At 49.1% G+C, this 23,302-nt stretch overlaps 3 protein-coding genes and 1 long non-coding RNA gene across 7 annotated transcripts in view; all 4 read left to right on the forward strand.

Moving 5' to 3' along the window:
* LOC130522465 (uncharacterized) overlaps window positions 1-245 on the forward strand; it is a 595-nt gene extending 350 nt beyond the window's left edge. The window contains exons 2-3 of the long non-coding RNA XR_008949632.1: window positions 1-53; window positions 216-245. The exon at window positions 1-53 is cut by the window's left edge and continues 59 nt beyond it. This is a non-coding gene — a long non-coding RNA (uncharacterized LOC130522465). The remainder of the gene's footprint in view (window positions 54-215) is intronic.
* Window positions 1-8,150, forward strand: part of LOC130522462 (phosphatidylinositol 4,5-bisphosphate 3-kinase catalytic subunit alpha isoform-like) — an 11,437-nt gene extending 3,287 nt beyond the window's left edge. The window contains exons 8-28 of one of the 2 annotated variants that reach the window (XM_057026876.1): window positions 300-353; window positions 419-528; window positions 603-744; window positions 831-916; window positions 997-1,102; window positions 1,182-1,334; window positions 1,427-1,558; window positions 1,958-2,082; window positions 2,873-2,954; window positions 3,607-3,771; window positions 3,843-3,946; window positions 4,061-4,160; window positions 4,257-4,328; window positions 4,407-4,513; window positions 4,646-4,767; window positions 4,910-4,988; window positions 5,084-5,254; window positions 5,335-5,452; window positions 5,526-5,677; window positions 5,914-6,062; window positions 6,261-8,150. In XM_057026876.1, coding sequence (XP_056882856.1) covers window positions 300-353; window positions 419-528; window positions 603-744; window positions 831-916; window positions 997-1,102; window positions 1,182-1,334; window positions 1,427-1,558; window positions 1,958-2,082; window positions 2,873-2,954; window positions 3,607-3,771; window positions 3,843-3,946; window positions 4,061-4,160; window positions 4,257-4,328; window positions 4,407-4,513; window positions 4,646-4,767; window positions 4,910-4,988; window positions 5,084-5,254; window positions 5,335-5,452; window positions 5,526-5,677; window positions 5,914-6,062; window positions 6,261-6,385 — 2,454 coding nt within the window. In that variant the 3' untranslated portion in view covers window positions 6,386-8,150. The remainder of the gene's footprint in view (window positions 1-299; window positions 354-418; window positions 529-602; window positions 745-830; window positions 917-996; window positions 1,103-1,181; window positions 1,335-1,426; window positions 1,559-1,957; window positions 2,083-2,872; window positions 2,955-3,606; window positions 3,772-3,842; window positions 3,947-4,060; window positions 4,161-4,256; window positions 4,329-4,406; window positions 4,514-4,645; window positions 4,768-4,909; window positions 4,989-5,083; window positions 5,255-5,334; window positions 5,453-5,525; window positions 5,678-5,913; window positions 6,063-6,260) is intronic. The other variant, XM_057026877.1, reaches the window with a different exon arrangement.
* A 279-nt stretch (window positions 8,151-8,429) lies between these two features.
* Window positions 8,430-13,053, forward strand: eif4e2rs1 (eukaryotic translation initiation factor 4E family member 2 related sequence 1). The gene is made up of 7 exons (XM_057026878.1): window positions 8,430-8,712; window positions 9,439-9,520; window positions 9,598-9,732; window positions 9,946-10,050; window positions 11,289-11,441; window positions 11,784-11,920; window positions 12,817-13,053. Exons 1-7 carry the CDS (start codon window positions 8,696-8,698, stop codon window positions 12,854-12,856), a joined length of 669 nt encoding a protein of 222 aa, XP_056882858.1. The 5' UTR covers window positions 8,430-8,695; the 3' UTR covers window positions 12,857-13,053.
* Window positions 13,054-13,136: 83 nt separating this feature from the next.
* On the forward strand, window positions 13,137-22,101 carry LOC130522461 (retinal guanylyl cyclase 1-like). Of its 3 annotated transcripts, XM_057026875.1 has the most exons (24): window positions 14,132-14,313; window positions 15,180-15,420; window positions 15,528-15,758; window positions 15,862-16,017; window positions 16,123-16,265; window positions 16,351-16,506; window positions 17,906-18,055; window positions 18,184-18,403; window positions 18,525-18,600; window positions 18,672-18,756; window positions 18,842-18,958; window positions 19,071-19,154; window positions 19,337-19,513; window positions 19,580-19,733; window positions 19,814-19,957; window positions 20,030-20,178; window positions 20,265-20,428; window positions 20,513-20,636; window positions 20,712-20,780; window positions 20,867-21,041; window positions 21,117-21,215; window positions 21,300-21,385; window positions 21,448-21,533; window positions 21,670-22,101. In XM_057026875.1, exons 2-24 carry the CDS (start codon window positions 15,189-15,191, stop codon window positions 21,749-21,751), a joined length of 3,159 nt encoding a protein of 1,052 aa, XP_056882855.1. In that variant the 5' UTR covers window positions 14,132-14,313; window positions 15,180-15,188; the 3' UTR covers window positions 21,752-22,101. The 3 variants fall into 3 exon arrangements, with proteins under 3 accessions (XP_056882854.1, XP_056882853.1, XP_056882855.1); XM_057026874.1 differs by lacking the exon at window positions 14,132-14,313 and adding an exon at window positions 13,137-13,260 and having other exon boundaries at window positions 19,337-19,733; XM_057026873.1 differs by having other exon boundaries at window positions 14,130-14,313; window positions 19,337-19,733.
* The last annotated feature ends 1,201 nt before the right edge of the window (window positions 22,102-23,302 follow it).

Below are 23,302 nucleotides of genomic sequence, written 5' to 3' on the forward strand. Positions count from 1 at the left end.
TGACTCACCTGTCTGTCTATGCCCAGGAGTACCGTGGCCAGTACATCCTGAAGGTACACCTGTCTGTCCAACTCACCTGTTTGTGTCCAGGAGTACCAGGGCCACGACATGTCCCAAAGCTACCTGTCAGTCATACTCACCTGGCTGGCTGGCTGTCTGTCTGTCTGTCTGTCCGTCCGTCCGTCCGTCCGTCCGTGGACCATCATGACCAGCAGCTCTCTCTGAATGACTTGCCTGCCTGACCCACCTGTCTGTCTGTCTGTCTGTCTGTCTGTCTGTCTGTCTGTCTGTCTCCTCAGGTGTGTGGCTGTGATGAATACCTACTGGAGAAGTACCCTCTCAGTCAGTATAAGGTATGAAACTCACCTCTGCCCTGTCTGGTTGTCGGCAGCTGTCTCACCTCACAGTCTCTCTGCAGTATATCCGCTCCTGCATCATCGTCGGTCGTCTTCCTCACTTGATGTTGGTGTCCAAAGATAGTCTCTACTCTCAACTTCCTGCCTCTGGCTTCGTCACACCTTCTTATAGGTATGGAAGACAGTCTTCATTAGCATGTAGGGCCGCTACAGCCAGGTACAGACGGTTTAACATGTGTGTTTCAGTCGCCGCACTCCTCAGCCGTCCCCATGTCCAGGAGGAGGGGACGGCTCCCCCCCTCGTTCTCTGTGGGCTTTTAATACTCCGCTGAGGGTCCGGTTGCTCTGCGCCACCTATGTGAATGTCAACATCAGAGATATTGATAAGGTTTGTTCGTCATGTGTGCTTACACAATGATGCAGCATCTACAGAACATACAGGGGCTGAAATGTACCAACGGGTTTGGGTTGCAGATCTACGTGCGGACGGGCATCTATCACGGCGGTGAGCCACTTTGCGACAATGTCAACACGCAGCGAGTTCCATGTTCCAACCCAAGGCAACATAGACACAGTCAACATACTGCACAGATCATACACTGTTGAGACACACAGAGACTGAACCTTCAACTGTGTCCAGGTGGAATGAATGGCTCACCTATGACATCTACCTGGCGGACCTCCCCCGTTCAGCAAGACTCTGTCTGTCTATCTGCTCTGTGAAGGGAAGGAAAGGGGCCAAGGAGGTAGGAAGGAAGTGAAACTGTGATTAAAAGTCATTGTCCAGATGAAATTTTCTCACACGTCCACACGTGTGTCGTTCAGGAGCACTGTCCTCTGGCATGGGGGAATGTCAACCTGTTTGACTACAAAGACATTCTTGTCTCTGGTAAAGTGGCACTTAGTCTCTGGCCTGTTCCTCATGGTCTGGAGGACCTTCTGAATCCTATCGGCGTTGCTGGTTCAAACCCTAACAAGGTAAGCCACCCGTCTACCTCTCTCTGTTCATGATCATCAAGTTAGGCAGTTCCTAAATGTGTTGGATCTTGACCTTGACTTGTTCGCTGCAGGAGACTCCCTGTGTGGAACTCGAGTTCTCCTGGTTCAACCAGACTGTTGTGTTCCCTGATGAGCAGCAGATAGAAGAGCATGCTAACTGGACCATCAGCAGAGAGCTGGGCTACAACTACTGCCACGGACTGGTAACACACACGATATGCACTGATTTCCCTGTGATGCTCAACCTTTGTATGTAGATCTAAGACTTCATTACATGAGTCAAGACTTGAGAACATCAATAATTTTAGCTCCATCTACAAAGAGACTTCACTTGAACTTAGCTGTCATGAAATACTGCAGAACTGCAGCACCCACCACTATTCAATAATGATACGCTACAGTTTCAGAGGTTTGTTTAGAGCCAACATACATAAAAGTCCTTTAGTTCATGAATACTTCCTCTAAGTTTCATGACCTTTCCTATGATCTCTGTTGGTCAACTCCTTGATGGATAACTGCAGTCCTGACAGTGTTCTCTCTGGGGAGAACCAGTAAACTAACACGTTTCTCTGTCTTTCTGCTTTTACCTGTCTGTCTGTCAGAGCACTCGACTGGCATGTGACAGCAGCGTTTCCACAAGTGATGCAGAACAGCTTCGTTCTCTCTGCTCCAAAGATCCTCTGTATGAGCTCTCAGAACAGGAGAAGGACTTCCTCTGGAGACACAGGTCGGGGCGGGGCCTAATCTAGAGACACAGGGCAGGGCGGGGCCAAATGGAGGGATACAGGGCGGGGCCTAATCTAGAGATACAGGGCGGGGCAGGGCCAAATGTAGGGATACAGGGCAGGGCCTAATGTGGAGACACAGGGCTGGACGGGGCCTAATGTAGAGACACAGGGTGGGGCCTAATGTGAGACAGGCCGGGGCCTAATGTAGAGACACAGGGTGGGGCCTAATGTAGACACAGGGGTGGGCCTAATGTAGAGACAGGCCGGGGCCTAATGTAGAGACACAGGTGGGGCTAATGTAGAGACAGGCCGGGGCCTAATGTAGAGACACCGGGTGGGGCTAATGTAGAGACAGGCCGGGGTCTAATGTAGAGAACAAGCCGGGGGGCCTAATGTAGAGACAGGCCGGGGCCTAATATAGAGACAGGGTGGGGCCTAATGTAGAGAGGGCGGGGCCTAATGTAGAGACAGGCCGGGGCCTAATGTAGAGACAGGGTGGGGCCTAATGTAGAGACAGGGCGGAGCCTAATGTAGAGACAGGGTGGGGCCTAATGTAGAGACAGGCCGGGGCCTAATGTAGAGACAGGGCGGGGCCTAATGTAGAGACAGGGCGGGGCCTAATGTAGCAGCACCTATGGTCATCATACCAGCAGGCCTTCCTTTGATAAGAGCTGACCTGTCTGTGTCTCTAAGGCTTCACTTTCTCGTCTCTCTGTTTTACCTGTCCTTTTCTCTGTTGTGTTGTCTGTTGCTGTGTACATGTGTCTCTGTCTACCTGTCTCTCTGCAGACATTACTGTGTAAACATCCCTGAGTCTCTTCCTAAGCTGCTTTTGTCTGTCAAATGGAACTCCAGAGACGAAGTGTCCCAGGTACAAAAACACAACTGATCAGCAGGGATCCAAGTAGCCAATGACACAACACATGACCCTAAATTTGACCTTTATACACTCGCCACAGCTTCCTGCTAATCAGTCGTCTCCTTCTTTGTCTCCAGCCTTATTCTTTCATTTGTTTTCTTCCTGAGATCCTTCTCAGAAATCGTCTTGGGTCCCACGATGACTTAGAATGCACAACATATAAAGCACAGGGAAGGATTTCACAAGTTTAACAAAAGAAGTAGAAAACACCTAAAACCAGGGGCCCTGACCCCAGGACTGAGGCTGTGCTGCCTCAGCAGCTCCCACCTTCCATCTGAAACGCGGCTACTATATATATCTGGTGATGAGTTGTTTGGAAACCATGGTAACAGTGACTGTAATTATAAAGTAAATAATTTTAGAGGGGCAGTGTGTCCTTTAGCTTCAGTAAACTATATAGTTGAGTTTGCTGTAATATCTTCAGCTCATTTGCAACCACTCTGACAGGTCCTCCTCCTCCTTCTCTTCCTCCTCCTCTTCCTCCACCTCCACCTCCCTCTCCTCCTCCTTCTCCTTCTCGTCCTCCTCCTCCTCCCTCTCCTCCTCCTCCTCCTCCTCCTCCCTCTCCTCCTCCCTCTCCTCCTCCTCCTCCTCTTCTCTTCAGATGTACTGTTTGTTGAAGGAATGGTCTCTGATGGAACCTGAGCTGGCTCTGGAGTTGCTGGACTGTAACTTCCCAGATCCGATGGTTCGGGAATTTGCTCTTCGCTGCCTGGTTCAAGGTCTGACGGATGACAAGCTGTCACAGTATCTGCTGCAGCTTGTTCAGGTACACCTTTACCTACATCACCGCTAACAATAACCGGCACGTTGAATCTGAGGGTCTAAACTGTGTTTCAGGTGTTAAAGTATGAAATGTACCTGGACAATCCGCTAGCTCGTTTTCTGATCAAGAAATCTCTGACCAATCAGAGGATAGGACACTTCTTCTTCTGGCATCTGAAGTGAGGAAAATAGTGTTTGGTTCATCTGGTCCCTGTTGTCTTGTTGGATCATCATCAGATTTGATGACAACTGTGGCGACTGTTGCATGGTGTGACCAGAGATTTTGCTGACAGGTCAGAAATGCACAATAAGACGGTGTCGCGCCGCTTTGGTCTGCTGCTAGAAGCCTTCTGCAGAGCCTGTGGGATGTACCTGAAACACCTGAATAGACAGGTGAGCGCAGGCCTGAGCAGTGACTCGCTGTCTGGGATGAATCTGCTGTTATCTGGTGATGACAATGTGTGTGTGTGTGTGTGTGTGTGTGCGCAGGTGGAGGCGATGGATAAACTGGTCAATCTCACTGACACACTGAAGCAAGAGAAGAAGGATGAAACACAAAAAGTATAGATGTCCTCACTGAGATGTGCTTCACTGCTCATTATTCTTGTAACGACCGTCTCCGCTGTGATTGGTCCACAGACTCAGATGAAGTTCCTGGTTGAGCACATGTCTCGTCCAGATTACATGGAGGCTCTGCAGGGGTTCGTCTCTCCTCTAAACCCCGTTCACCAGCTGGGAAACCTCAGGTAGCAAAAAACAACACACTGAGATAGTAAGACAGAAAGAAGAGAAGGGCACAGTCACACCAACCTTGTACGTGTGTGTGTGTGTGTGTGTGTGGTGTGTGTGTGTGTGTGTGTGTGTGTGTGCGCGCCCAGGCTGGAGGAATGCAGGATCATGTCATCAGCAAAGCGCCCCCTGTGGCTGAACTGGGAGAACCCTGACATCATGTCAGAACTGCTCTTCACCAATAATGAAATCATTTTCAAGAATGGAGACGGTAGTTAGCTCACAGCTAATGCTAACTGTGATGTCAGGAGCTGCACCATTTGGGGCAAATGACTAACTTGTAAAGGTGTGTGTGTGTGTGTGTGTGTGCATCTGTGTGTGTGTGTGTGTGTGTGTGTGTGTGTGTGTTGCAGACCTGCGTCAGGATATGTTGACTCTACAGATCATTAAGATCATGGAGAACATCTGGCAGAACCAAGGCCTGGACCTGCGGTGAGCCCTGTGACATCATCTTACTGTTACTGTTGTTGGTGAGCAGGCTAACTGTGTGTGTGTGTGTGTGTGTGTGTGTGTGTGTGTGTGTGTAGCATGCTGCCGTATGGCTGCTTGTCCATTGGGGACTGTGTGGGTCTGATTGAAGTGGTGAAGAACAGTTTCACCATCATGCAGATTCAGTGTAAAGGAGGCCTGAAGGGGGCGCTGCAGTTCAACTCCAACACTCTTCACCACTGGCTCAAAGACAAGAACCGTGGGGAGGCGTCAGTACCCACTGTCCTGATCTGCCGGTCTCTGTCCTCCTCGCTTCCTGTCGGTCTCATTTCTTCTCTGCTTCTCCCAGGTACGACCGGGCCATTGACCTGTTCACCAGATCTTGTGCAGGTTATTGTGTTGCGACCTTCATCCTTGGGATTGGAGATCGGCACAACTCCAACATCATGGTGAAGGAGAACGGACAGGTGAGGCCGTCGGCCAGTCCCCAACAGCTCCGCCCATGCTCTCCCTTGACTCCTCCCCTTCACGTTCTTCCAGCTGTTCCACATTGACTTTGGTCACTTCCTGGATCACAAGAAGAAAAAGTTTGGCTACAAGAGGGAGCGAGTTCCTTTTGTGCTGACTCAGGACTTCCTCATCGTCATTAGTAAAGGAGTTCAGGAGTCCACCAAGACCAAGGAGTTTGAGAGGTGTCACCCTTTTTCTTACCTCTTTAAGAGGACAATCCCTCTGAGTCGTGTTGATAAAACGCTCTGCTTCTATTAATTAAAGCTCTAGTAAAGGTGATCAGGTCATTCCAGTTAAGTTCCAGTTTCCTACAGCTCACATTTAACCGTCCTCCAGATCCAAATTTCTAAACAAATTCAGGAACCCAAAGTAAACAGATTCTGATTCCTGTCGTTGTGGATCCATAACTGTGGTTCAGGTTCCAGGAGATGTGCTACAAAGCCTACCTCGCCATTCGCCAACATGCCAGCCTCTTCATCAACCTCTTCTCCCTCCTTCTGGGCTGCGGAATGCCCGAACTCCAAAGCTTCGATGACATTGCGTACCTGAGGAAGACCCTGGCTCTGGGTAAGACAGAGATGACCTTTAACCTGGGCTCAGCTGGACTGTTGCATCATGGGTATCATGAACCACCTGAAAAACTACAGACACAAAACTGGATATTCACGGTTAAACTGTGTTCAGAAGATCAGCGACATGAGTGGCCGTCTGTCTGTCTGCCCGTCCACCTGTCTGTCTGACCACCTGTCTGTCTGTGTCCCTCAGAGAAGAGTCAGCAGGAGGCCTTGGAATATTTCACCAAACAGATGAACGACGCTCATCATGGCGGCTGGAGCACCAAGATGGACTGGATCTTCCACACCATCCGCCACATGCCCAACGAACACTGACACACACACACACACACACACACACCACACACACACACACACACACACACACACACACACACCAGACTCTAAAAATGTAACATGTATGTAGTTTAAAACATAAAATTGTTTGTTATGATGATGATGATGATGAAGTATCTCTTTAAGAGAACATTATGTAGAAGGGAAGGTTGTCCTAACAACAAGAATCTCAGGGTCAGAGTTTGGAGGAATGCCAAAGGCATGTTGGGAAATGATGACATGATGTCATTAAAAGTCTTCCAGTTGGTGCTAAGTGTTAGCTCTGCAAGCTGCTCTTTACGGGGACCCGAACTGCTCCTGCCCCTTATGCCATTACACTTTAACTTCTGGGTTCACTTCCTGGTTATGCAGCCTACTGCGCATGTGCAGGAGTGTTACTCTGCTGGCCCCGCCCACACGATGCAGTCCGCGGATCTGTGATTTTAGCTACAATGCCTCCGCCGGCCACTGGGTGGCGCTGTGAGGTCTGTAGTTTATCTGACTTTATTACTGTAGCGTTTGAATCAAATTTGATTTTAAAAAGAATCTCGACCTTTATAGAAAGAATTGATACAAGCTTTACTGAGACCAGCAACATGATCTATTTTCACAGCGAGAGCAATAAATCCTCCAATAAGCGATCGATCTTTTAATTATGACAATCAGGACGGCAGAACCAGAGTCAGGAGGAGCTGGTCTCAAATATGCCTCACTTAGGTTTTTGTCTGGGCAGTTAAAATTAATCATGGATTACCTTTTTGCAGGTCTGATCTTGTTTTGTAAAACCTGACCTTTCTTTTTTAAACTGATATTTGAAATTGGGGGTATTTGCATGGTTGATCACATGCGCGTCATCTTCGCTTTTGACACATTCAAGTCCTGACCTGAATCCAGATTTATTTGCCTACATATCAGGGATCCAGATGTTTTCAGGACAATCGTAATCTCAGACATCTGACTGTGCACTAATCATGCCCGGCTGTTAGTTAGCCTGTTAGCTGAGCTGCTGCACTCTAATTCGTAGTTGTTTCCTAGTTAGCAGTTGCACTGGACCACTGACCTCGGTAGATTTAGTTAGCATCGTTGCCATCAGTGGCCATCGGCTGCCAGCCACCGAGGGGCAGCTCATGTGGAGGGTTTTATTATGTATATGCTCAGGTCAGAGGTCATCCTCTGCTCCAGCCTTTCACATCAGCCTTCATGGCCACCGGTGAGCTGCCTGACCTCCCCCCACCGCATGCTTTATGACATCATCAGCTGCAGCCGGCGACGTCATGTGTCTTTTTGGTTTTCTATTGTATGTGATGAGTGGTCTTGGTGAATTTTTGGAAAATGTGTGTTGATGGTGTATTTATCAGGAAGTACATTTTTTATTGTTGATTTTGATTGCTGATGTTTTCCTCTAAATGTTGTGAAAAGAACATTCTGCAGAGGTGCCTCACCTGTAGCAGGTTCAGCCAATCGCCATGGAGATCACTCTGACCTGAAACAATGGTGGAGGGGCCCTGACCCACATGTCATTTATCTGTGTGATGGTTGCACCGGTGCCTCGCTTGGTTTGGGCGGCGAGTCTTATCAAGTGTTATTTTAGTGAGATCGCAGATTACGATCAAATCTTCAAACACTCGATTTGGACGGAAATTTTTTAATCTTTTGAAACCAAAAAATTGTAGAAACTAATTGGAGAAACGCTAACTCTCCTGATCAATTCCGTTTACGTTTCATTTCATACAACATTTAGCAAATAAAATAATAAAAATGGGAATGCATCAGTGTGTTATTGTTCCTGCGGGAAGAAAACCTATTTCAGTTTTTATTTCCTGTCTCCCATGAAGGAGATAGAAATTGGTGTCTTAGCATTTGTTAATTTTGTACTATTTCAGAAATTAAAGAAAAAATAGTTCTTAATTTTTCCAATTTAAAAGCTTTTTGCTTGACCTGTTGTGTGTCATTCAGCATATAAAACAAAAGTCTTATTGTGTTATTCTAATGAAAAAAGTGCACATTTCCGCTGTTCATGTGGTCAGTTAAGTGAAAAATAAAATATTTACTTGGGTTAATGAGTGACAAACGGAGGCGCCAATTTCAAAACACGATTTACAGGAAAGTTTAACTATTGTCGAAACGCGCTCGGTAAAATGGTCCTTTCTCTCTTGCCGTAGTCGGGTTGTTCACGGGTGTTGGAGACCGTTTCCAACCTGGTGCGAGGAAGGACAGAAAGGCCGAATAGAAGCAGCCAGACTGGTCGAGATAACCGAGCGAAACTGGTCAAACGGAGGATCCAAGAGAAGAGAGTGACACCGAGGAGGGATGAACCAGCTGGAGCGGTGAGAGAGCCTAGCATTAGCCCGAGCGCAGCTAGCAGCTAGCATTCGGCTCACTGGAGCAATGAGACCAACTCTTACACGTTATTTTATTGGACACCTGTGTAACAACAAACATCCACGATTTTCAAAATCACGTTTTATTCGGCAACGGGCGTTTTTAAACATATGTTGTCAGTAACGGCTTGAAATTCCAATCACTTTAACGATGAAAACAAGCTAATCGATACAGCATGAAACCACCTGCTGGTCCATAACCGGGCAGAAACACGCGCGAGAGATCATTTAACACACAAAAATGTCATAAAATAGATCAAACTGGGCTTGTGTTTAACTCCAAAGCGAAAAGGAAAGTTGTGATTAATTACTGAACCTAAAAAGTGCATCCGTGTGTGTGAATTAAACGTTGTTTTCTGGACACCACCACGACGAACCGACCTGATTCTAAATGACAGAACTGACGGAACAGCCGAAAACCAGATTAGATCTGGGCCATTAAACCGATTATCGGGACTGACGTCACAATGAACCATGAAGTATTTCGTATAAATAAAATTAACCAGCATCAAGGCCTGTAACTGGTTGGAGGATGAAAACAGCATCGTTTTCCTGTAGACCAGACAAAACTGTGACCTGCTGACCCCTCGGCCTGGACACTAGGTGGCGCACTTTACAGAACACACAACTTTAATAAGGGTGTTAACGGTCGGTTGTTCACTCTGTTTTCAGTCCAAAAGACGAGAGAATCCAAGAAGAGTCTGAGTGTCACCATGACAACAGTGATGGAACAAACAACAACAATCGACGCAAGGTAGGAGCCTGCCTGTGTTTCTGATACGTGTGTCTGTTGTCTTGTTTACCTATTTGATTGTGAGTCTGTCTTGGCAGACAGTGTGTCCAGCGGTAGGAGAACACCCCCTCCAGTACAACTACACCTTCCGGTACAGCAGAAGAACGCCGAGTCGTCCTGCAAGTTCTCAGAGTTATGAGCAAAACATTCGGCAGATTGGCACCGTAGCATCGGTACGTACACACACACGCACGCACACACACACGCACACACGTTCCTCATATATTCTAATCTTCTATTTGATAGATATTCAATTTGAAATATACACTAGGGATAATATAGCTTATGTTAAAGTTCTGTCTATTATCATTATCATCCATTAAAGGGCTAAAGTTGGTACACGAGGTGGAACAATTCTCCTCAGAAGTAATTTTGTGTGTGTTCAGGTGGAGCAGTTCTGGAGGTTTTACAGTCACCTGATTCGACCAGGTGATCTGAGTGGACACAGTGACTTTCACCTGTTCAAGGAGGGGATCAAACCGATGTGGGAGGTAACGTCAAGCACAGCTCCTGTAGCACTGTAGCGCAGCTCCTGTAGCACTGTAGCACAGCTCCTGTAGCACTGTAGTACAGCTCCTGTAGCACAGCTCCTGTAGCACTGTAGCACAGCTCCTGTAGCACTGTAGCGCAGCTCCTGTAGCACTGTAGCACAGCTCCTGTAGCACAGCTCCTGTAGCACAGCTCCTGTAGCGCAGCTCCTGTAGCACTGTAGCGCAGCTCCTGTAGCACTGTAGCGCAGCTCCTGTAGCACAGCTCTAGCACTGTAGCACAGCTCCTGTAGCACTGTAGCACAGCTCCTGTAGCACTGTAGCACAGCTCCTGTAGCGCAGCGTAGCAGCTGGTTGTGTAGTTTACCTGTAGCACTGTAGCGCAGCTCCTGTAGCACTGTAGCGCAGCTCCTGTAGCGCAGCTCCTGTAGCACTGTAGCGCAGCTCCTGTAGCACAGCTCCTGTAGCACTGTAGCACAGCTCCTGTAGCACTGTAGCACAGCTCCTGTAGCACTGTAGCGCAGCTCCTGTAGCACTGTAGCGCAGCTCCTGTAGCACAGCTCCTGTAGCACTGTAGCACAGCTCCTGTAGCACTGTAGCACAGCTCTGTAGCACTGTAGCACAGCTCCTGTAGCACTGTAGCGCAGCTCCTGTAGCACTGTAGCGCAGCTCCTGTAGCGCAGCTCCTGTAGCACTGTAGCGCAGCTCCTGTAGCACAGCTCCTGTAGCACTGTAGCACAGCTCCTGTAGCACTGTAGCACAGCTCCTGTAGCACTGTAGCACAGCTCCTGTAGCACAGCTCCTGTAGCACAGCTCCTGTAGCACTGTAGCGCAGCTCCTGTAGCACTGTAGTGTGGATACTGTTAATGCTCTGATAGTACCATCTGCTGTAGTATTTTGTCAATGTGGGCGGGGCCTGCATAGCGGCCTGCACCTCTAGTGACGTCTTTTGTAACAAACACAGCTGTGGGGGACACTGATGTGTCCATCATTGGACTGACGTGACCCGTGTTTGTTCTGTTCCTGTAAGAGACCAGAGAAAAGCACAGTTGGATAAATTCGGTATCACAGTTTACAGGAGGATGTGCTCAGCTGCCCAGAACCCGCGGTGAAAGAGTAAAACGTCAGTGTTAAAGCTGGATCCGCCCAGCACAGAACCAGTTCAGAACTATCACCTCAGCGTCCTGGTCACAGGTCTCAGATCTGTCTCACACCACCTCTCTGACCCTTTTCCCTGGCAGGACGAGTCGAACCGCAGTGGGGGGAAGTGGATCATCCGTCTGCGGAAAGGTCTGGCCAGTCGGTTCTGGGAGAACATCATACTGGCCATGCTGGGAGAACAGTTCATGGTGGGGGAGGAGATCTGTGGCGCTGTTGTCTCCATACGCTTCCAGGTATTCCACTGCTGCCACAGCTGCTGCAGCACTAGAACAGCATCGGGCCCAGACGTGCTGCTGCACTGAAACACCGTTGCCTCCGGCCTGACACACACCTGCACAACTTCCTGTTTGTGTTTCTGCAGTTTCCAGCTGACAACATAAAAAATACACTGTATGATGTTCATGGATGAGGGGGGCTAGAGGTTATGGAGGCCACATTTACTTCATGTTGATCACAGCAGACCGACCTAGAAAGCTTTAGTCTGATGTTGTCATGGCAACCATGGATCCTGACCTCTGCCCTGGTGGGACCAAATACAATTTAAAAAAAAGCTGAATATCATGTCTCTGCATCAGGAGGATATCCTGTCGATCTGGAACAGAACCTCTAATGACCAAATGACGACGTCAAGAATTCGAGACACTTTGAGACGAGTTCTGAACCTTCCCACCAACACCATCATGGAGTACAAGACCCACAATGACAGCCTCAGGTAGGACTGGGACGCGTGAAGTGGCTCCGCGACTCGAGTTTAATAGTAGAAAGCATTAAAGTAAGTAGAAGATGTGGTGGGTTAGGGTTAGGTTGGACGACTGGCACAAACTGGCCTCTGTGGGTTCCTCCAGTGCCCCCACCACCAATAGCTAACAGGTCAGGCTGATCCATAGTGGTTAATGTAAAGGTCCTTATAGGCATAAAGAGTTGATGTTTACAGTAAAGCTGCATTGATGTTTACACTAAAGCAATAGTCAGCAGTGTGTCTGATGCTGATATTTGTGTAGGAAGCACATAATTCAGTAAAAACAGTGTAAAGCTCGTATGTAGTTGTGTAGTTGGTGTGTAGTTTATTATGTCGTGTGTAAAGGAATTATATTGTATGTTCCGTATATAGTTTGTAGTAAAATCCGGCGCCCCCTCCAGAAGTGCTGTGGAGCACACGAGCAGCAGTCCTCCTGATTAGGGCTCCAACTAACATTCGTTATTTAACGATCAATCTAACGACCATTTTGTCCAGATTGGTCGACTATTCGTAGGGGGCGTGGCCATATTCTCTAGGAGAATAAAGTCCTGGACCATTTAGAAATTCCACCTGGACACACTTTGAGCAGGACTGGAGGAGGTCTGGTCCCCAGACATCACCATGACTACAGCCGCCTCCAACATTCATTCATTCATTCATTCATTCATTCATTCAGTCGCCGGCCGGCGAACACAGCTGTTCAGCAGCTGTTAACGTTACGCTTGGCCCACGGTGACGACGTTTTCACAGACACACAAGCTTCTGACGAGGAACTGAGGAGGAGGAGGAGCACCTGCGGTTGTGCACAGATGTTCTGTGAGCGAGTGATGTCATTGATTGATCACCAATGAACGTTTATTGTGTTTCAGGGACAACTCCAGCTTCAGAAATACCAAGATCTCCCTCTGATGAGCACAAAGGTGTCAGCTGACCCCTGCTGGCCAATCAGGACACGTTGATCTGCCCAACGGGGGTGTGTGTGTGTGTGGTGTGTGTGTGTGTGTGTGTGTGTGAGAGGCTCAACAGCGGATAAGTTGTTTTGTTTATTGATCTGTCAGATTGATTGTTGATCAGAAAATATTGATTAAATTCAAACTGAATGAGAACTGCTGTTTCGTGTCGATCATCCAGGTTTTCTTGCATTTAAGCTCCGCCCACTACAGCCTCAACGACATCAGGCATCTTTCTGGGCAGCTACAAACGTCCTTGGAGTGATGAGGTGGTCGCTTTGCGTGATTTGAGCTTCTCGAAGATTGATCCACATTCCTTGATGTGATCGGCGCTCCGAAGAGCGTCGGGTCGCACCAGAGACGGTGTGTTGGCCAGATGCTGGCGTGCTTATTAGCTCCGCCTCTGACGCTGGAGTCTGCGGCTCCTGTTTCAGCTGTTGTTGCCCATCACAGCGGGATTGTGGCGCCGCGACGACCCCGGATGAATCTGCACCTCCCACTGGTGCCCCAGCTGGGTCATGGATCAGACCTCCAGGCTGCTGGAGGCCCTAACCCAACCCCAACCTAACCCTAACCCTAACCCAACCTAACCAACCCCAACCCCAACCCCAACCCTAACCTTAACCCTAACCCTAACCTTGCAGGACTAATCCTGAATCTATTCTGGGCTCAGACCAGCTGGGAGCTGTGATCTGATCAGGATTAACAAATCAGCTGTCAGTGCTGTGATTTACACTGCTGAACATGCCCCGCCCCTTTAGGACGTCCAGCTCATTCATGTTAAAGAAATGCATTTGTGGGTGGGGCTTCTGACAGCCAGAGCGCCACCTGATGTCTTGGCCAAACTTTCCGTCACAACCTAAACTTACGCTCTGTGTTTGAGTCCTTGGAGGGCGTCCGATCCGTCTCGCCGCCAGTCTGACAATATCGCTCAAACGTGTGTGGGCACAAGTCACGTGTCACATGGTCACCTAACGAGGGGGTCGTCTGTCCAAGATGGCCGACACGGCGTCCTGACATCAAACCACAGGCCATCAGTCAGGACCGACCCCCCCCCACCACACACACACACACACACACACACACACACTCCTCTCATTACTGACTCCAGGTTTGTGCTGAAGTCTAAAGAAGATTTAAAAAAAGCAGATCTCCCTCTCTCTCCATCCCTTATCCTCTATCTCACTCATCCTCTCTTCCTCCCTCCCTCTCTCCGTCCCTCATCCCCTCTCTCTCTTCCTCCCTCCCTCTCTCTGTCCCTCATCCTCTCTCGCCCTCTGTTTCTCTCATTCGCTCCCTCGCTCTGCCTGACATCAGCATTTTCTGCTCTGGTTTGTCACTGAAGGATTTCTTTCTTTCTTTCTTTCCTCGACACTGACCGACTGTTGTTTATTTACCGATGGTTGTCTGAAACAGGTATGATGTCATCAGCCTGGTTTTATTGGTTCAGCTACATATTCTCACATTAAGTTTTGCAATTTATCTTCAGGCTGAGGCTTTTAGTTGTTTGTGTGTGTGTGTTTTACATGATTGGATTAAAGGCCTCAGTTCTTTATTTAAATATTCTGATGCCATTAATAAACATGGAGTTCATTAACGAGAGACAACGCAACATTATTTAGCCGACGTGCTGCAGTTAGCTGGATTCTAAAGAGCTGTTGTGAGTCCGATTCTGGTGAAGTTCTGACAGATGTAACTCGGGCTGCAGAGTGGCCGTGAACATCGGCTGGGCCTCAAACTCTTGTTCCCGAAACTCTTAACGGAATGAAAGAGCTGTCGTAGTTTTCATAGCAGCCAACTTCATGAGCACGGCGAAGGTAAACGACGATGATGATGATGATGATGATGTTGTTTCCTCCTTATTGCAGCCGAACTGCTGCTCGTGTGTGTGTGTGTGTGTGTGACAGTGAAAAGGTGGAGGTGTGGTCACCAGGTGTGATGAGCTGAGTTTAGATTTGATGATGATGATGGTGCAGGGCGGTCATCTTCCTCTCAGCTTGTGTTAAGAGTTTTAGCATTGTTACTATAGTTAGAGTACTTAGCGCTCTTTAGCATTAGCTAATGGTGTCAGCAAGCATTAACATGTGAAGATTTAGAGGTCGGAGGTCACGGTATTCAGGTGGATTCAGGCCGTGACGCTGACCAACAAGAGTCTGGCGTGGGTCATCGAACCGACGGCACCTGTCTGATCCGAAGGCCCAGCCGTCCACGTAGCTGATCAGGAGCCTTTGTGGACGATGTCCTCATCCTAATGCACTTCCTGTTTGTGTGGTGTGTTGCAGGTGTGCAGGATGAGGTGGTTGCTCAGGTCATGTCTCTGGTTGCTGCACATGGCGCTGGTCTGGTCTGCAACCTTTAAGATAGCCCTGATTGGTCCCTGGTCATGTGACCCCATGTTCTCCCGGGCGATGCCCACAGCCGCGGCCAACCTGGCGTTGTCAAGGATACAGAGCGCCAGCACTCTGAGCAGAGGATACCACTACAGTGTCAAACTGCTGGACGAGGACTGTTCAGTGTCCAAAGGTCCTTAAACGCATCAAGAGTCCTTCATGAGTAACGTCTGAAAGATGGTTCAGAAGAAGAAATAGAGGTGAATCATTCTAGGTTTCTTCTTCGTTGGTTTCTTTCAGCTCTGGCTGATCTGGGGGACATGGAGGGTTACGGCCACGTCTACATCGGGCCTTTTAACCCGATGCTCTGTCGCGCTGCGGCGTTATTCGCTGAGCACTGGGAGGCGGGGCTAGCGTCTCCAGGCTGCCTGGACGCCAACTGGCCCAATCTGCCTCCCATCACCCCACCAACCAGAGTTCTGTTCGCTGTTCTGCGGTACTTCGGCTGGGCTCACGTGGCCGTCATCTCAGGTGAGCGTCCACGGGGGAGGGGCGTGGTCTGATGGCCATGTGCACCACAGAGTTCCAGAGAAGACAACGACCTCGATAAAGGAGCTATAAAATGTTCTTTTAGCTCCGTCCGACCTTTGGGAGAGCACAGGACAGGAACTGGCCTCTGGCCTCAGAGCTTTGGGACTGCCCATTGGTCCTGTGGTTGCCATGGAGAGCAGCGGCAAGGGCGGAGCCAGAGAGGCACTGAAACGGATCCAAGGCGCCGACAAGGTCAAAGGTCAGAGGTCAAATCACAAGCACAAAATTCAAAGAACCATAGATGATGATGTCATCGACATTGAAAACACACATCAGAGAACATTTGATGATGTCTGTGCTTCAGTGGTCATCATGTGCATGAGCTCTTTGCTGATTGGTGGAGAGGATCAAGGAGAACTTCTGTTGGAAGCTCTGGAGATGGGGATGGTGTCTAAGGGTTACGTCTTCATTCCCTATGACGCCCTGCTCTATGCCATGCCGTACCAGGTAACCAATTAGAACAGCCTGGATCTGTTTTCATGTTCTGGTGAGGTTCTCGGTGGTTATAGCTTCTTCATTCCTGTCCAATCAGGACACAGTCTTTCCTCAGCTGACCAATAGCACCCAGCTACGGCACGCCTACACTTCAGTCCTGACTGTCACCATGGCCTCGGACCAGAGCTTCTACGAGACTCTTCGGGAGCTGCAAATCAATCGTGAGATCCGCTCACCTGTGGCTGTTACTCAGGTAACGCTCCTAAAGTGTGCTGGACGGGAGTGGGCGTGGCCTTCAGGCATCGGGTCAATTATGTGACTGGATGCTCCTCTCCACACTAATCCCGAACCCTTCTCAGGGAGGTCAGAGGTCACCTCGATCAAACATGTTGAGCTGATCTCAGCAGGTGCTGCTGCGGTGGCGGATCTCCCCCCGCACCGTAGTGAGGAGCTCTATTCGAGATCCACTGGCAAATAATCCGACAGAATCTCTTAGATTCTTTTAGTAAAAGCATTCTTCCTCCAAAACACACACTTCCGGTGCTCAAAGAACGACCTGCTTCGTTGGGGGCTCTTTTAAATCAACATTATTGTTGCGCGCGTCCGTCGCTTCTCCTTGGCTGTGTCCGAAACCACCCCCATACCTTGTTTTTGCCTTTATTATTTATATTTAATATTTTAATCTATTATTATTATTATATAAAGATAATAATAGGGTAAAATATTGCATTTTCAAAGAAACGACCGCTGAATGGGTTTGGGTATGTTTCGGATGGGTTAAAATAATTAAATGGACCTGGCCACTTTTCCCGGCGACCGGTTCGTAATTATTATGCGACAACATTACGTCATTTTACGTGCGCCGTAGTGTCCGAAAGCTAACTTTGAATTGAGTGCGCTACGTAGTTCACTTAATGTCCCCCATGTAGTGAGGAGGGAACGAGTGTGTGGTTTCGGAAACAGCCCGTGTGTCGCAAAAACGGCGCATTTGTTTGTTGTACGTCCATAAAACGAGTTCGTTGTGCTGCGACACCAAACAATAGTTCCGGGTGTGAGACGTTCCGAACCTGAACCGCAGGTCTGTGGAATCAACAGTACCAAGTGTAACCACTAGGTGGCAGCTTTGCTCAATCTGGAATTGATCTCTTCCTGAATCATTTATAAATCCTTAAATAAGTTCTGTAAAACAAAATCTGATTAGGGATGAATCTTTTTAAAAACATTTGATGATCACCATCTACTTTTCCATAACTCTCATCAATCAGTGTCAGATTGATCCTGGAGGACGTGAATGAACAGACACCCAGGCAGGAATCACCACCTGAGCCAGTGTAGATTTTGCTTGAGGGAGATTTGCTCGTTCAGTCCAACAGGAACAGCTCGCTCCGAATCCCGACCTGCCTCTTCCTGCATGCTTCTTCTACTCAGTGGAAAACAATAATAACATCTGAAGGACAACTTGAGTCTGGTACACTTCCACTGAATCCTTTCATCCGGTGACCATGAAGATTTTATTTTCTGCGCCTGTCTGCGTAGCTGAGATGAGTCTCTGCTCGCCACAATCTTAGCCGACCTGTTTCAACCCCTTTCCCACAATCAATCAGTAAATGTATGAATGTAACACAGTGGTTTGTGATCCATTCTCCCTGCAGGTGTCTCCGGTCTTCGGGACCATCTTTAACATGGTCTATTTTATTGCCAAGTCGGTAGAAGAGCGGCGTCAGGCGGGGGGCGGGCGCTGGGTCACGGGCGACCAGGTCATCCACTCAGATGGAGGCTTTGAATTCCAGGGTTTCAACCAGGTCAGAAACGGCTGATCACTTCTCAATAAACAGATTAGATCAAAAGAATGTGGCAATGAATAATAGTTTTGGACCCCTGATGTGATGCGATTGATGGATGAGCTGGTTGTGATCGTCCATTTCATCAGCTGTTGTATGGAGGGAAGGAGGGCCGAGGCCTCCAGGCCAAGTATGTGGTGCTGAATAGTGACGGCGACCGTCTGGTGCCGACACACTCGCTCGCTCCCACACACAGCGGCGGGCAGCTCGGAGGCCTGAGGCCGCTCAGTCGCTCCTTCATTTTCCCTGGAGGAAGACCTTCTAAAGACAACTTCTGCTGGTTCAATCCAGAGGAGGCCTGCAGTGGAGGTGCGTTCACAGACCTGCCTGGAGGGTGGGACATTTGTCCAGTATGAACTTTAGATGAAAGGTCCCTCGACGGGACGCTTATTGGGACAGGACAGTTGTCACTAGTGTTGCTCATCTGCAGGCTTGGACGCCACCACCCTGTTCTTCATCTTCCTGTTGCTGTGCCTGCTGGTTGGAGCTCTTCTCTACTGGTTTAGGTGAGGTTCTCGCACGTGACCTCTCATAGTTGTTAGTTATGGTAAAGCCTGATGACTCCCTGTGTCTCCAGGAAGTACAGAAGGGCCCAAAGCATCGCCAAACTCGTCCTGACGTTGGACAACATCGTCTTCATCGATACTCAAGTCAGCAAGAAGGTGAGTGTCCGCCACCGCAGCGGTCAGTCGCGGCTGTCACGGTACCGACGCTACTCCACGTTCCTCTCTGCTGTTCTGTCTCAAGAAACTGAACGACGAGTCGATCATGAGGAGTCTTCTGGAGATTAAGACTCCAGTACGCTCAGCTGCCCGAAGTTACATCCTGACATCACCTGAGAGCTCCAATGTCGGGATCCTGGAGGTACACCTGCACCTGTGCCAGTCCGCTTTTACACGTGGTGGCTAATGGAGGCGGTGCTCGAGCTGCTCATGCTTGCCTGACTCTGTTCTCTGATTGGATGTGCCGTCTCCAGGGCGACTGGGTTTGGCTGAAGAAGTTTCCCGTTGGAAAGACGATACCGTCTGTCAATCAGAACACCAAGAATCTGTTCAGTCAGGTATGTCTCTTCACCGAACGCAGCTAAAAAGATGCCATCAGACATCACAAACCAGTGGTTACCTTCACCTCCGCGCGCTCCAAAACATCCATTTAGGATCAGGACACTTGTTGGGCGTTTGTCCAGTTTCTAGCAGCTGTCAATCATAAATGACGCCCCGTTTCGCTGCCTGTGCCGTCCAGCTCCGGGAGATGCGACACGAGAACCTGAACCTGTACCTGGGTCTGTTTTTGGACTCTGGGATCTTCGCTCTGGTGGTGGAACACTGTCCTCGGGGCAGTCTGGCCGACCTGCTGGCCGACGGCGACATGAGGCTGGACTGGATGTTTAAGTCGTCCCTGCTGATGGACCTCATCAAGGTCAGAGGAGGTCCATTTGTGGTTTCCTCGGCTCTCGCTGCGCATTATGTGACGTCTCTGTTTCAGGGGATGAAGTATCTCCATCTACGAGGTCTGTGCCACGGACGTCTGAAGTCCACAAACTGTTTAGTCGACGGCCGTTTTGTTCTGAAAGTCACCGACTATGGACTTCACATGATCCTTCACTCTCAGAACCTTCAGCTTCCTGAAGATGAGCAAGGTAACGGACACCCAAAAGTCAACGCTGTCGTGTGTATTCCACCGTGTGAACCTGTCTGTCTGACTGCACCTGTCTGTCAGAACTGTTGTGGGTGGCTCCAGAACTCTTGAGAAATCCAGTCGAAGGAGGTTCGTTTGCCGGCGACGTTTTCAGTTTCTCCATCATCATTCAGGAAGTGATCACACGAACGCTGCCGTACGCCATGATGGACATGCCTGCGCGTGGTGAGGCAGCCGTCTGTCCACCTGTCTGACAGCCCGTCTGTCCACCTGTCTGACAACCTGTCTGTCCTTCAGAAATCGTGGAGCGTGTGAAGAAGCCCCCTCCTCTCTGCAGACCTTTGGTTTCTGTGGACGAAGCTCCCACCGAGTGTCTCAGTCTGATGAATGAATGCTGGAATGAAGAACCCACTAAGAGGCCGTGTTTCGATGATATTTTCAAGCAGGTAAGAGGAGCTGAGGGCTGCCCCCTGCTGGCCCACACAGGTCACTGCAGCTCCAGTCTAACAGACGTCTGTGTGCTGTGTTGCAGTTTCGGGGTATCAACAAAGGAAAGAAGGCAAACATCATCGACTCCATGCTGCGAATGTTGGAACAGTACAGTTCTAACCTGGAGGATCTGATCCGGGAGCGAACGGAAGAACTGGAGGTGGAGCGAAGCAAAACAGACAAGTTGGTGGGGCAGCTCCTGCCGAAGTGAGGACACCCTGGAAACGGGCTTGATGTGGCTCCCCTGCCCCCTCAGCCTGTTGATGCAACCTGTGGGATCCTGTGTTGCAGGTCTGTGGCCCAGGCGCTGAAGAAAGGCAAGCCGGTGCGGCCGGAGCATTACGCAGAGAGTACGCTTTATTTCAGCGATATTGTCGGATTCACCACCATCTCGGCTCTCAGCGAACCCATCGAGGTCAGTGAAACGCTGTCAATCATCAGCGCCGATTAGACGCTTCAGCTGTGTGTGTGTGTGTGTGTGTGTGCGCAGGTCGTCGACCTCCTGAACGATCTCTACACCATGTTTGATGCCATCATTGCTACTCATGACGTCTACAAGGTAGCAACATCCCATATGCACCAGTATCCTGGCGTGAAACCCGTCATGGGTCAGAAATCAAGGCGATGATGATGGTTTGTGGGCAGGTGGAAACCATTGGAGACGCGTACATGGTGGCTTCAGGTGTTCCCAACAGGAACGGAAACCGGCACGCGGCTGAGGTGGCCAACATGTCTCTGGACATCCTGCACTCAATAGCAGCCTTTAAGATCAAACACATGCCGGAGATCAAAGTCAAGATCCGCATCGGCCTCCATTCAGGTGGCTCCTGACACCCAGCAGCGCCGCCATCCTGACCGGACCACCATCGGGGTTTAATTCTCCGTGTGTGTGCAGGGGCGGTGGTCGCAGGCGTGGTTGGCCTCACGATGCCCAGGTACTGCCTGTTCGGAGACACCGTCACCACGGCGTCACACATGGAAGCATCTGGACTGCGTGAGTTCGAAAGAGACCTGGACAGGAACGTGTCGTGGCCCAGCTTCAATAGCTGATCCGTAATCATGTTTTTGGCTCATCCAGCCTACAGGATTCACATCAGCCTGAATACAGTGAAGGTCCTGACCAGCCTCAAACTGGGCTACCACATGGAGACCAGGAAGACCCAGGTACCGTCACAGGTGCTCCTAATGATGCAGAAATCACGAAACTGAACTGGTTGTTGCTGCAGGTGAAAGGAGCCGTGGACACGTACTGGCTGGTGGGTCGAGACGGGTTCGACAAACCACTTCCGGTTCCTCCGGACCTCACCGGAGGGTAAGAACGTCCGTCTCCCCCGTCGTTTTCCCCTGCTTGCCTCTCTTCCCGTCTCCTTTTCCATATCCCCTGTCTGACTCGCCTTCCCATCTCACCTGTCTCTCTCTCTCCTGTCTGCCTCCCCTGCCTGTCTCAGGGCCAGTAACCATGGCATCAGCCTGGATGAGATCCCTGTTGAGAGGAGGCAAAAATTTCTGGACAGACAGAAGAGGAAATGATGCCAACACACACCAGCAGGGTCACACACGCCACAGGACAGTTTCAGCCAAACCATCAGCCAAGCTGCTGAAGTTGTTCTTCCTACCGTGACGCCGCTGTTACCTGCTCAGGTTCTTTGCTTCACGCCAACATCAAGTTCTCCTGAAGAGTCTGACGTCGCTGCTGCCACCTGCAGGATGATGAGGGAAAGGACCTTCAGAGCAGCAGGAGGCAGAAACATCCGGTTGGAGAGGACGGACATAAAACGTCCCACAGTGACGGACATATTTACTCTGGCTGAGGCACCGAGTCAGCTTCCTAATGTCCTGTTGGTATTTGAGTCTGCCAATAAAGCAACTCTTCACACTCAGTGATGCTCAGTCTGTCCACGTCGAGGACGCTCACGTCCTGCTGAGTCTGGTTTCACCTCAGGGCTTCAACAACTCCACAATGATCCACACATGAAATCATCTCGTCTCACAACTGCACAACAGGAACAAATACGACAGACAGACAGACAGACAGACAGACAGACAGACAGACAGACAGACAGACAGACAGACAGCCAGCCAGCCAGCCAGCCAGCCAGCCAGCCAGCCAGCCAGCCAGCCAGCCAGCAGCGCTGCTGCTCCTGAACGCATCACTAGACTCAGAGACTGAACGATGGACCGAAGATCACGTCAGTTGCCTGAACAACAGCAACTTCTCAGGGAACAAACAAGCAACAAGTCAAATCCTGAACAGAAAAAAGAAACAGCCAGTTCTCCGAACTTTTCTTGTTCTGCTTTTGTTTTGGAATCTGAGGATTCGACTTCTCAGAACCTGTTTGTTCCGCTCTAATCTGGATCACTGATCTGTTAAACATCAGTGTCTCGAAACTACAATGTTAAAAACACACAAAATCAAACTCACAGTTGAAATAAAGTGACATCATTTTGAGTTCTGTCTTAAATCCTGTCAATTCCAAACAAGTTGAAATTCAGTTCAGGCTGTAAATTCTAATTAAAAGCCAAGTTTTTCCAGGAACTCCATATAAGTTCTTCAATAAGTTCTAAGGGGGCGGAGCTAAGCGTTGCTGTATCGCCACCTCTGTGGCGTTGACACACGCCTGCATCATTTCTCGTCACGGGTTCATCAAGCAGCTCTGAAAAATGCTGACTTTTACTTAACATCAGCTGTAAATGTTTGTATTATAATTTTTACATAGAATTTTTTATTTGTTCATTTTTTGTACTAAAATGATTTGAATAACTTTCTAATTTTTAAAATGAAAATGATCTTAACCTTGTCAGCAAGCTATAAAAATGGATGTGATGGAATTCATCGCAATAATAATAATTAATAATAATTAATAGCAAACTATTGGAAAATGAAACCACACGGGGAACTTTGGCTCTGGTGTAATTTTGGGGAACTTTTGCAGAACTGCTGTTTTTAGCACGCGCAATATTTAACCACTCAAATGACTTCAATGCCAATAAATGCACCTGAATAGGTTGAAGCTAACCACACTGGTCAATATTCGTTATCACCAAGACAAAACGAATCAATAACCAATGGCTACGGTGTCA

Source organism: Takifugu flavidus, chromosome 3 (genome assembly GCF_003711565.1).
Source record: "Takifugu flavidus isolate HTHZ2018 chromosome 3, ASM371156v2, whole genome shotgun sequence".
In the NCBI taxonomy this organism is placed as follows: domain Eukaryota; kingdom Metazoa; phylum Chordata; class Actinopteri; order Tetraodontiformes; family Tetraodontidae; genus Takifugu; species Takifugu flavidus.

Coding starts and splice junctions, on each gene's coding strand:
- eif4e2rs1 (XM_057026878.1), top strand. Junction 10,051..11,288: donor GGATCAAACCGATGTGGGAG/GTAACGTCAAGC, acceptor TTTCCCTGGCAG/GACGAGTCGAACCGCAGTGG. Junction 11,442..11,783: donor TTGTCTCCATACGCTTCCAG/GTATTCCACTGC, acceptor TCTCTGCATCAG/GAGGATATCCTGTCGATCTG.
- LOC130522461 (XM_057026874.1), top strand. CDS start 15,189: ATGAGGTGGTTGCTCAGGTCATGTCTCTGGTTGCTGCACATGGCGCTG. Junction 18,757..18,841: donor ATACTCAAGTCAGCAAGAAG/GTGAGTGTCCGC, acceptor TTCTGTCTCAAG/AAACTGAACGACGAGTCGAT. Junction 21,042..21,116: donor CCGCATCGGCCTCCATTCAG/GTGGCTCCTGAC, acceptor GTGTGTGTGCAG/GGGCGGTGGTCGCAGGCGTG.